This window comes from Durio zibethinus, chromosome 4 (assembly GCF_047325235.1).
Source record: "Durio zibethinus cultivar Kanyao isolate XHJ-2024 chromosome 4, ASM4732523v1, whole genome shotgun sequence".
In the NCBI taxonomy this organism is placed as follows: domain Eukaryota; kingdom Viridiplantae; phylum Streptophyta; class Magnoliopsida; order Malvales; family Malvaceae; genus Durio; species Durio zibethinus.
Window position 1 is genome coordinate 3,480,892 of NC_143165.1, and position 12,547 is coordinate 3,493,438.

The 12,547-nt window shown below is 31.3% G+C and overlaps 2 protein-coding genes across 5 annotated transcripts; one reads left to right on the forward strand and one right to left on the reverse strand.

Annotated features, from left to right (window-relative positions):
* Positions 1-1,813: 1,813 nt before the first annotated feature.
* CYCB3;1 (cyclin b3;1) lies at positions 1,814-9,944 on the forward strand. 4 transcript variants are annotated; one of them, XM_022879365.2, is made up of 23 exons: positions 1,814-1,957; positions 2,042-2,081; positions 2,155-2,206; positions 2,316-2,373; positions 2,462-2,510; positions 2,595-2,688; positions 2,779-2,808; positions 3,289-3,346; positions 4,002-4,059; positions 4,144-4,231; positions 4,361-4,390; positions 4,479-4,503; positions 4,644-4,674; positions 4,795-4,885; positions 6,001-6,055; positions 6,242-6,529; positions 6,609-6,731; positions 7,869-7,958; positions 8,083-8,244; positions 8,355-8,414; positions 8,740-8,838; positions 9,072-9,250; positions 9,590-9,944. In XM_022879365.2, exons 1-23 carry the CDS (start codon positions 1,937-1,939, stop codon positions 9,726-9,728), a joined length of 1,920 nt encoding a protein of 639 aa, XP_022735100.1. In that variant the 5' UTR covers positions 1,814-1,936; the 3' UTR covers positions 9,729-9,944. The 4 variants fall into 4 exon arrangements, with proteins under 4 accessions (XP_022735100.1, XP_089615261.1, XP_022735101.1 ...); XM_089759135.1 differs by having other exon boundaries at positions 9,072-9,238; XM_022879366.2 differs by lacking the exon at positions 2,779-2,808.
* Positions 9,945-10,705: 761 nt separating this feature from the next.
* LOC111287760 (uncharacterized) lies at positions 10,706-11,946 on the reverse strand. The gene is made up of 2 exons (XM_022878440.2): positions 11,571-11,946; positions 10,706-11,484 (listed from the first exon to the last, which is right to left on the reverse strand). Exons 1-2 carry the CDS (start codon positions 11,864-11,866, stop codon positions 10,998-11,000), a joined length of 783 nt encoding a protein of 260 aa, XP_022734175.1. The 5' UTR covers positions 11,867-11,946; the 3' UTR covers positions 10,706-10,997.
* Between the last annotated feature and the right edge of the window lie 601 nt (positions 11,947-12,547).

The window sequence follows — 12,547 nt, forward strand, 5'->3', positions numbered from 1 at the left end:
CTTCATTACTCAACTTGTATTATATTATTTATATTTGGGAGCATTTACATTCTTTTTTACTACAATTTTATAATTAGCCAATCAAAATAAAAAACAAAATTATGTAGAGGTCCATCATTTAAAAGTGTGAGCTTTACATAATTTTTTATGGACTCTAGACAATATTAAATTATAATTGGTTAATAAATAGTATTTTTTGGGATTACTTTTAAGAAACTTTTGATTCGCATAATCTAATAGTCATTGAAGGAAAGTGATTCTCTCCTAAACCACTTTCCTTAATCGATTTCAAAGAATTTTAAATTCATGTGTAGGTTGCAATATTAGATTATGGGATTTCAAGATTACCTAATAATATATTTTATTATATTACCTTTAATTATATTATTAGTTGATGTTTGTATATATATTTTATTAAATTACATAGAACATAATTATTCTAATGTTGATTATCCCTACACAGAGTAAATAGGCAAATCAATTTTCGCGGTAAGATCGACATAAAAGTTGGAAGAGGGTAACAAACTCCCCTCTCAAGCCTCGGAACAAATTTTATATGATAAAATATTAAGTAAATGTATTTTGGGTATTATTACATATATAATATGTACATTATTTATTTATTTAACTTGTAAATTATGAAAAATATATTAAAATTATAATATATTTTGATGATGAACTACTTTTTTCATCTTAAAAACGTAATTTATGTTGAAACCTTGAAATTTTGAAAAATAATTATTTTTATAATAGATCACATTTTTCATATTAAAAAAGTAACCTATATTGAAATTATAAATTTTGAAATATAATCATTTTCATAATATATTTGTATAATAAATATGTTTTTATTTTAACAACCTAGTCTACGTTGATTCTATTAAAATCCTTTAAATAGAATTTTTGGTCTTTGTCTAATAATATATTTTTTTCAACAAACACTACGTTTTTAATATTAAAAACGTAGTCTTTGTTAAAATTATAAAATTTTAAAAACATAATTTTTTTCACAATATATTTTCAAGATAGACTACATTTTAATCTTAAAAACGTAGTTTTTCTTGAAATTATAAAATTTTAAAAAATAAATTTTCTAATAATATATTTTCAATAGAAACTATCTTTTTAATCTTAATAATATATTTTTTGTTGAAACTATACAAAAAAATAATATTTTTTTCATAACATGTTTCAATAAATGTTATATTTTTTATCTTAAAAATATAATATTTGTTGTAATTATATAATTTACATGTCATCTTGGGTCTCGGTTTATCATGTAATTTTTTTATATTGAAAAATAAATAGATCGTAAAAACCATTTTTTTTAAAACAAAAGAGAGATAAATTTTAGATTTTAAACAAATGTTAAAAAATCTAAAAAAAAATGAAGGTTTCAGATTCTTCATATTTTTACCTTCTTTACATTGTTCGAAATTTAAAATTTTTTGTTTCCATAAACAATAGCTTAAACCAAACAAAAAAAATCAAATTATGAAAGGTAAAATTTCAAAAAAAAAAAAAAAATTCCACCAACCAAATTCTGCCAATAATTTTTATCTTATATCTTGAAAAATAATCAAAGAGTCAATTATATTTGTTTGGCTTCAAAAACAAATAACATCCATCATAAACATAAATATTTATTTTTTGACAAAATATAATTAATTATTATTACGAAATTTTGAAGAAAAAAGAAGAATTGTAATAAATTAAAAAATATACCACTTTTCTTTTGTTTGATGAAAAAGCAAGGTGGGTATAAAGGTAAAATTGGACACAATTTGAAATGCAAAAGCGGACAAGAGAGGCGGGCGACGAGACCATCTCAGATTTCAACATAAAGCAAACGGTTAACCAATCCTGTCTCCCTCTCAAAACTCCTCTCTTTTACTCATTTCTTTGAAAAGAAAAAAAGTCAAGAAAGATCCATAAAATGACATCGCTCAACGTTAAGGTATTTCCATGTCTCTTTGATTCAATTGTTTTTCAATTTATTTATAATTAGGGTTTCATTTTGATGTGTATATTTTCATTTCAGGGAAAAACTGAGGTTAAACATAGCTTCAGTCGCACCAGCGGTATTCTATTTTTTTTTTCTGTTCAATAATTAACTTTTAGATGTTTTATTTTCTTTTTCTCTTTGTGTCAAAGGTTTCAAAATTTATTCGCAAAATGAAAATTCCATAAATGAAGCCTCTACCATGTAAGTTTTGCTTTTGCTTTAATTGTAGGAGCTTTTTTTTTTTTAGACAAATAGTTTGATTGTTTGATGATCTGATTTTACATTTTATTTCTTTTTTTGTTTTTTCTAGAACGAAATCAACTGTAGGTAGCAAAGCGGCCCCTTTAACTATTACAACTGATTCAAAGGTTATTGTCATTTTCATTACTTTTTCTGAACTTAAGTATGTACAGAATGTTTGAATCACTTTCTCTAACTTTCAAATATAATTTAAAGGGTACTGTGAAGAACATGACAAAGGGTAAAGGAAAGTGTGATAGTTCTGGTAAGATTCATCTGCAACTGCAACAAATTTGTCGTAAGTATCTGAATAGAACTTTGTTTACAGTTTTTTATATGCTCCTTTCAGCAAATAAAATTGTTCGAAGAAAAGCGTTGGCTGATCTTAGCAATCTTACTTCTTATATTTCTGCGAGTAAAGTTTATGATGGCTCCAAACCAATGTGAGTGACTTAATTGTAATACTTTAGAATTCTTAGCTCCTTTTGGAGTTTGATTGACGAGTTGTCTTTACCTGCTCTTTTGTAATGCAGGAAGAATGAGAGAAATGCATTTTTGGAACGGTATGAAAGCTGATTGCTGTTATTGTAGTCATATTTGGTGTAGAACTGATATATTCCCAAGATTTCAGGACTAAGTACACCCTTTTTAATTTAGTCTATAGATTTGGGATTATTATGAATAATTTATAGAAATGTGTTTCAAGTGTATACCTTATTTCTTTCTGCTTTTTTTATGGTTATAAGCATTTGTTTCAACTAGTATACTTTTTAGGTGATGTATATTTGCATTGTGTGCGATTCTGTTCCTCTCTATAATCTATTTTATTATTTATATTTTGATTACATACATTTACTTCCTGTTCCCCTTCCCTATACTATCTGTTTGCAGTTACTGAATGAGGAAAGGTTCCATTTATCCAAAATGAATGTTTACCAAATATTTAGTGAAGAAGATAGTAGCTCTAGATGGATGCTTGTATTTTAAATTTTTATTGTTTATTAGACGACAATTTTAACATATATGGATTAATTTATTTGCAGGGTTTCAGTGGCTCCGGCTGCAAGAACTATGAATGTCTTACCCAGGAGATCTTTCAAGGTACAAGGACTGAATTGAAAGTTAAATACTTTCTCCTCTGCCCCTACAAGCCCCTCAAACATACATGAAAGCATTTAAAGTGTGACAACTATTATTTAATAACTAACAGCTGGGGAAACTGGATGTGGAACTACTTTAACCGCTAGTCTTAATGGCATATGTACTATTGATATCATAATCATGACCTCAAGGGAAGTATTTAAATCCAACAAATGGTTCTTGGAGAGGAGAGGCAAGGTAGAAGAGATCTTTGATTGTAGTGAACAATGTTGAGAAAGTGTGGATGGGAAAGTAAAACCAATGAAAAGTGGTATGATTCTTTCTTGTTGAATTTGTAAGTTTTAGGATGGAGTTTAGGACTTTCAAACTGTTAAATCTAATTTAGTTATTTGAAGATTTTATGTCCATATCTATGGAACCTCTAATTTGGAAATTAAATTCCACATGAAAATCCAGTCCACAATTAATAAAAAAGTTCATGATATAGTTTTGATGTATTCATTTGATTTTCAATTTCTAGCAAGAGACAGCCTTTTGAATTAGTACTAGATTTGCATTAATTCTCCATTCTAGTTCTCTTATGTCATCACCTTTTGTTTTTCTTTTCGTGGAGTTATACAGGAATTGATATATTTCAAAATTTCTTTTAAAACAGGGAAAAGAGAGGGACCATCTAAACCAAGGTGCTATTAGTGTTCATACTTCTAAGACAGGTACCCTGCTATGATTTATGAAGTTATTTTGGTAACTTTCACTAATTAAACAACTTATAAGCAAGTTTTGGTTTCTGAGAGCAGAAGGTATTAAAGATCTGAAGACCTCGTTGAATGACCAAAGTGTTACAGCCAAGAATTCAGATCATAAATCTGTTGTTACTAATGGCAGGTACACTGTTAATTAGAGTTTCAGATTCTACTTGGAGGGCAGGGTGAAACCTGCTAGTATGATTACTGTTTTAAAATTATCTGATCAAGTTTTCCTCGCTTCAATTAAAAATGTTGTGTTATATTTCAGGACAACCAAGAAATTGCTTGTACCCATGAGGTTTGTGAATCTAAACAATAATTGATTAAAAGAATGTATATAATATCTCCCACTGATGCAATTTCTTATTTTGGTTTTCATCTTGAAGGAAGTCTTTACCAGTTTTAAAGAAGGTAAACCAGGTCTTTGCAAATGATGATGTTTGAGAATACTGAACATATTCTTTCATTTTCTAGTGATATTATCTTCCTGGTTGTGTGTTATATCTGTCTTTTTTCTATTTTTTGAATAATTTTCCCCATTTTCCATGTAGGAAAAAGCTACAGAAGCTAGCAGGATTATGAGTAAGATGCATGATCCATTTCTCTTAAATCGCCAAAAGTGCATGGCAGAGTTGCATTACTAAGATCATGTTTTTGTCCTTTCTATTCTCCTCCATTTTTTCCCATTTTTTGGGGCTCCAGGTAAGGCTAAAGTTTGTGAGACTTCAAAGCAATCAAACAATGCAAAGAGCCATCTTTCGAGGAACCGAGGGAGTGATGGCTTTATAATAAGGTAAGCAGGAGTTCCGGATTTTATTCTGGTTCTTTACTTTGCTTCAATTCTAGGACAATTTCTGTGTTTTAAATTAAAGTCAGAATCAAAAACACAAATGAAGCACACATCTACATTTCAGTAAGTGCAAGCAAAAGTAGTTTTATGAGACAAATAATGCTTAAGATTTATTCGCCTATTCCTTGAATTGTTTTATGCAGTTTGAGGTTGTGGCTATCAAGACTTTTAGGCTTCAAATGTTCTGAGTTTATGATATTATTTTCTTCTTACCAGAAAATTTTCATATTAAGTTTGTAGCATAAAGAAAATGAATGATCTTTGCAGTCAACCTTGCTTATGTGCTTCACACAAGAAAAGGAAAGTGCATGATAAAATAAATATGGTCCTGTTCTTATTGAACCATTGTCTTTTCATTTTTCTTTTTCTTGTTCTGATTTAATCTTCTTATTTTTTCATCATATTTTTGTTTTGATTTTTGGAGACAATTTAGTAAAACATGGTAGTCTCAGGTAATGTGGGAAAATATGGTAGTCACAGGTAAACATTTACTGTGTCCTATGTTGAAATTGTAAATATGAAACCTTAGGGAATATGTTGAGTCTATAGCTTCATTGCAAATAAGTTGGAAAAAGGAAAATAAAAAGTTGGCTGCCAACCCTAATGCTTAGATACATTCTCCTAGCTTTACAAATTGTACTGTTAATGTGTTCAAGATAATCCGGTTTCTACAGAGAAAGTGGAAGGTATTCCTATGGCCTTTCTTTTTGCTCCTTATAAAGTCTCAATATATACACTTGGATTTACAAATTGTACTGTTAACGTGTTTGGATAATTCGATTCTATGGAGAAAGAGGAAGTTGTTCCATGGCCTTTCTTTTTGCTCCTTGTAAAGTCTCACTCTGGGACAGAAGTGAAGTACTTTTATGCTCAACTACTTTAAACTGTGAATTTGCCACCAAGAATTTGTAGTCCATTCAAATAATAAATCTGCCACTGTAAGTTTATGATTAAAATAGTTTTAAGCTGTAGCTTATCTGTGTCAATTTTTATTGGAATTGATCCTGCAAGGCTGAAAGTTACAAAGTCTGATGTTTACTTTGGATTTTTGGAACTAGGGCTCCTAAAGGTCAATCTAATTCAGCTGCTCATATCTTGCCAAGATCTTTAAAGGTATGTTGAATGCCATATCTGCCTTCAATGCTTTGTTTTTCAGTTAGTATGTTCCATTTTTTTAATGATTTTGCCTTATACTTTCTGAGTTTGCTTAACGCTTACCTGGCAACCAAAGTTGTGTTTGTGTGTATATTTTACCCAATTTTATTGATATGAGCTGTTTTTATGTCATTCATTGCCCAGTCAATTGTTAAGACTACACTCAGACCTTCCAATGCTCAAAAAGCTTCAAAATCCAAGTGTTCATCAGGTTCTAGAAAACCAGAATCCATTGCTGCAATCCCATCCAAGAAAGATGTGGAATGTTCTCATCAAGAGGATAGTGCAGCGGTAATTTCCAATGAAGCCAGTCAAATCGATCTTTTGTCTAATGGCACCAGTGGTGCCAGCATCAACATGCCAGATGTCCCAGTTAGGAAGAAAGCTAAACGTAGGAGATCTTATACTTCGTTATTGATGACAAGATCAAAGGTTTGTCGCTGCTGCAATCTATGGTAATCTCTCAACTTCTTCCCTGCGAAGTTGAATGACTATTGGAAATATTTTGCAGCTACTTGAGGATTATGGTGGAGTCAAGGAAGAAGAAAAGCTACCAGACATTGATAATGATGGAAATTCGTTGGAAGTTGCTCAATACGTTGATGAGATTTATCAGTATTATTGGGTTACTGAGGTAATTGTTTATTGGGCTCCTCTTTCTAGAATTGCTTTTAGCTTACCATGATCCGTGTACTAGGCTTATTGTAGTGTAATTCTGATCCTTGTTGAACACTGAGAGAAGCCAGAACAGGGGAACGCATTATGCATCTCCCTTGATATTAACATAACATATGATCAACTTATTTGTAGGGGCTTCATCTAATGATGAGTAGCTATAGGAGATTGACTGATAAAATAAATCCATCATATAAAGGACTCAGCTGAATAAACAATAACATGGTAAAATATCAGACATAAGTAATTATCCGCAACTTGTTGGTTCTTGATCAAAGTGGCAGTTAGAGAATTGCACATTATAAGAATACTTAAGGATAATATTTGTTGTATTGCTATATTGGCTTTTTAAAACAGGGATTAGGGACGGTGAACTAACCCATCCCCGATGGGTTCCCGCCCGACCCGACCCCACGAGGTCGGTTTTTTTTTTTTTAAATTCGGGTATCGGGTCGGGTAAAATAAGAAAACAATTGGGGTCGGGTTTGTCTAAAACCCGACCCGATATTATATAAAAAATTATTTTTTAATTAATTATTTAATTTTTTATTATATATATATATTTATATAATGATATTTTTAAATATTTATATTTAAAAAAGAACATTTTATATTAAAAAAATAATATTTTATTAATTTCGGGTCGGGTACGGTTTACATGATGTCGGGTTCGGGTATGAAAAATCAAAAAAAAAAATTCGGGTAGGGTTGGATTTGAGTTTAATAAAGATTAAATCGGGTCGGGTTCGGGGTGAGCAAAACCCGCCCTGAACCCGACCCGATGCCAACCCTAACAGGGATTTATTCTTCATTAGAAACAGAACATCTTTTTATGTAATGATAGAAAAAGGAAAAGCAGGGATGTTTTTTAGTTGTAATTGTTTGCCTACTACTCAATGACTGATGATCCATTTCTCATTTCCTGGTTTGGCTTCGTGCCTCAGATGTTGACTTGTTTCTGTACTGTGTGTCAAACTCTAATGTTGTTTAATATAAGTCTACTTATCTCGATGCTTAGTTTTTGCAACTGGTTAACCAGCAATGCTTGAGTGACTAGTAAGATATTTTTGCTTATACCAAACTCATAAAACTGCAGGCACTGAGTCCATCTCTGGAAAATTATATGTCTATACAGACAGATATTACTCCTCATATGAGGGGCATATTGATCAACTGGCTGATCGAGGTATATTTTGTTTCACATGGCTTTAATGCACTTTTTGTTCATAATGGTGTTTTTTCCTATGTAAATTATCCAAGTACCACCTTGCTCATTTTAGTTGTTCTGTCCTTTATTACTCGTATAACAGGTGCACCTCAAATTTGATTTAATGCAAGAAACACTTTATCTCATGGTCACATTGTTAGATCGATTTCTCTCAGAGGTCCAAATAAAGAAGAATGATATGCAGCTGGTTGGTCTTACTACACTTTTGCTGGCATCAAAATATGAGGATTTTTGGCATCCTAGGGTAAATATTAATGTGTCAAATTTGCATGGTATCTTGTATAATTCTTTCTCAAACTTGAGTCCTTGCAAAGCCATTTGCTCATTTAATTGTATGTGCTTCATCCTTTACAGGTCAAAGATTTAATTAGCATATCAGCTGAGACTTACACTAGTGAACAAATGCTTAAAATGGTATGTGTTTTCTTTTGATAGAATGGAGTTTAAACTTTAAACTTCTGAGAAATGATCATGGTTTGTACATTAATAATTACTGGCTTTGGTAAGGAGGAAACTTGGTGTTTTGGTGTTTGGACTTGGAAGCTTTATGTATTTTATTTTAACCCTTATGTTGGAACCCCCAGTCATAGCCCATGGTCATACTTCGAACACTAAACCCCATATGACTGAGGTAGATGTACTGTCATCTAAGCATCTTTTGTGACTTAAAATTAATGCAAACTTCTATAGGTGTTTGCCTTTATTGTTCTTAATCATAACAAGTAACTTGAATTTGCAGGAGAAGCTTGTTCTTAAAATGTTGAAGTTTCGCCTAAATACACCTACTCCATATGTTTTCATGTTAAGGTTTATCAAGGCTGCTCAATCAGACACCAAGGTTTGTTTTAGCGTTTAGAATGTCACTGCTGAATCAGCAATTCGGTTAAACCTTGAATTCTCTTTAAAAAATGAAGACAGAAAAGGAGTTTCTATTCATAGTGGGATCAGTTATATGTGATATTTTGGGAGCTTTGATTAGATTTCTTTTTGGATGTTAGATATTCTTTACTGTTTTAAATTGGGTAAACTGATTCTTCAAAAGTATGTTAAACATTTTGTTATTCCTTTCAGCTTGAACATCTATCTTTCTACCTCATTGAGCTGTGCTTGGTTGAATATGAAGCATTGAAGTTCAAGCCCTCCTTGCTATGTGCATCAGCTATCTATGTTGCTAGATGTACCCTTCAAATGACTCCATCTTGGACCCCGTTGCTTTGCAAACATGCACACTATGACGTGTCAGAAATCAGGCATATTCTTTAAATTCTTAGTGTTAATATTATGAATGACTCTTGAACTATAGTAAAATGTTCAATGTGATTTTAGAACTTTAAAAGTTGTCAATGAAGTACTTGAACTAAGAATCTGCTAATTAATGTGATACTCACCTTTAATGTGGTTAGCTCCTAATGATGATAAATAGTTCTTTAAGTATCACATTAGTTAATAATGAATTCATAATTTAAGTATTACATTGAATATTTCACTATAATTCAAAAGCCATTCATAATATTAACCCAAATTATTATAGTTTTTTGGTAGCTCATACGTAGCGGTGGATGATTTATTTATGGTTTGATTGTGAGCAGGGAATGTGCAGAAATGATTTTAAGATTCCAAAGAGCAGCCAGATGGGGACAGTTGAAGGTCACATATGAAAAGTATATGAGTATTGAGCTCAGTGGAGTTGCAGCTATCAAACCCTTGGACACACTTCCTTCAACTTGATGCATGAACTTGCATGGGTTTATTTTTTAAATATAAAGGTTTATGTTCCCTGGATTGGAATTGAACTTGAAGGTTTTACCACTTGTAACCCTATAATTGTTGTTCATAGCATGCATGTGTGATTTAAAAACAATGGAGGAGAAACCGAGGCTGGTTTCCAGTTGCTGTTGTTGATAATTTTTTTATTCCAGCTATCCTTCTTCATGTTTTTGAGAATGAGGATTGCAACAGTTTTTTCAATGTTGGCTTTGATGATACATCAGTGATAGCTTTTTGAATACCAGGTTCTAACTTTTTAGGATGGCAAAAAGCAGATCTGTTTGCTTGGGTGGAAAAGTAAATAATATTTTATGAAAATGAAATTCTAATTAAATATTTTTGAATATTTCATTATTCTATTTACTTAGATTTAGAATTGAATTTACAATATGATTTTGATTTTCACTATTAATTAACATGAAAAGACAAATTACTAATAACATCCTAATTAAAAAAAAAAAAACTTCCACTGTTAGAAATAATTCAAATAAAAAGTATATTGACTGAAATCTTTTATTTTTTAGCAACAAATCGTGTTCTTGTTAACCATGTGATCTTACAAGAGGAACAAAATTCTTCAACAAAACATTATTAACCAGGTTGATGTTATGCTATAATTGCATATTGCTAAAGAAGAGATGGCTGACAAGAAGAAATAACTGGAAATGAGGTTAAAAAAGAATTGATGTAATCAATGAGTAAACAGAGATACATCCAATAATTTCACAAAGGATGGTATAGCCTATAAATATTAAAGCTGAAACTTCCATATGCTATAAAACCTTCAATTAAATGCAAATCTATTTCTGCATAAATAGTTTACTACATAAATTATTTGTTAGATGAAGCACCGTTAATTGTTATCCATCCATTACTCATCAGCCTTCTTATATCTAAATGCAAGCACCAACAAAATCTGGATTCAAGCCAAAACCAAATTATGAAACAAAGCTAATATATATAAGCTCTACTTAAATCAAGATTCTGTATGCATACATATTTGACTTGTAAGAGCTGAACCAAGTATGCCCAAGCTTCTCTTCCTCTGGCAACTCAAGAATTACATGAAATGAAACTCTCCAGCGTTCCTGCCTATGTACATACACCTTATCCTTCAACAAAATCTTTACTGGCTATTTCCATACCCATTATACAAAATGTAATGAGCTGATACAAGTATATATAAATTATAAAATTTCATCATATACATCAAGTATGAAGTAATTCAGGCTATGAACAAGCAGCCAAACCATCTTGTGAAAGCAAATATCCTTCCCGATCCATTGTCTCCCTAACTGCACGATAAAACTTGACCCAAGAAGATTGAGACATGTCCACAGGGCCCCATAAAAATGTAGGATTAGGAGTAGCTGGGCAAGCAGCAACTAAATCCAACACTGAGGCTGCTGGTTTAAGCGGCTGTGGGAAATTAAATGCTAAATTATCAACCTTATGCTCATAGATTTTTCCATTTCGATCTAATTTGTACCATGAAGTACCCTGAAACTGGCCGTTGGCCTCCCATGGAACTCTAGGGACACCTCTCATGTTCCATCTAATCAATATGACATTCTCTGAAGGTTGCCAAATCCTAAAAACTTCAAGAGAAATCTCTTTGAACAACATTTTACCATGAAATCTCAATGCCCAGAAGATCAATTTATAGTTTTCAACACCAGAAAATGTATTCAAAGGGTCTACAAAAGTAATATCATCCCTGAAAAAAAAAAGTAAAACTTAAAAAAAAAATACAAAATACTAAATTTCTCAAGGAAAGAAAAGAAACCCAGAAGAAGAAATTACCTGTAAATGTCATAATTGAGGTCTCTGGTGAAAAGCAAAGGCAAATCGTCACGAAGAGTCCGAACAGCAAGTCCTAGGTTGACATAAAACTCATCTCTTTGGTGGTGGGAGGGATGGTGCTTATCCTGATGAATGGAGGGAGAGCTAACCTGAAGTGTCGTGGATTTAACAGTTAGAATTTCAGAGCAGAGTTTTGGAGATTGGAAAAAAAGTGGTTGGTGAATGGGCTTTTCTTTGGAGCAAGTTTTGGTTTGCAGAAGAAGGGAAGGAGGAAGATTTGGTAGCAGAAAAGCCATTTCTCTGGCCTCTACAATTTGAGATGATTTTGTGTTTTATTTTTCTTTTTTCTTATTTTGTGAAGTTGAAAAAACAAAATAAAGCCTTCGATTTTGAGTGGTTTTAAACACTGCCATGACATGTTTATTCAAGTCTTCAACGTGGACCAAAAATCCATGGCTTTTGCGTTTTTTTTTTTTTTTTTTTAAATTGAATCGTATTTGTAATTGTTTTTCGTATTCAAATTGGCTTTTTTTAATCGGTATTAAAAATTCATCAAACTTGTTAATATTTTATCTTTTTAAAAATTGAATTGAACCTTGACTTGCATTTACAAAATTTATATCATATATTGGATTGGATTTTCATATGTGAATATTAACTTGTCTCATAGTTTAACTAAATAACAACTATTAAAAAATGAATATAAAACAAGAATCTTCTCTCGCATACAAAGTAGAACATAAAAACAAAGCACCGGAAGTATAGAGAAGAGAGGAATAGGAAAGGAAATAAACACAAAAAGAATCTTTTTTCGCATAATGCTTATAAGATCATCCCATCTAAAACATCTTCTCTCTTATCTTTTCTTTTTTTCTTTTTTTTTTTCAACAAAATCTTACACTCTTTTGTTCAAGTGATATTTTAATTGTGATTTTATTTTGACAGTTTCATATTCAAATTTTAAAATAGACAAAGTA

Excerpts from the sequence above, each read along its gene's own strand:
- LOC111287760 (XM_022878440.2), bottom strand. The coding sequence starts at position 11,866 with ATGGCTTTTCTGCTACCAAATCTTCCTCCTTCCCTTCTTCTGCAAACC. Across the intron at positions 11,485-11,570 it reads CTCAATTATGACATTTACAG|GGATGATATTACTTTTGTAG; the intron begins GTAATTTCTTCT and ends TTTTTTTTTCAG.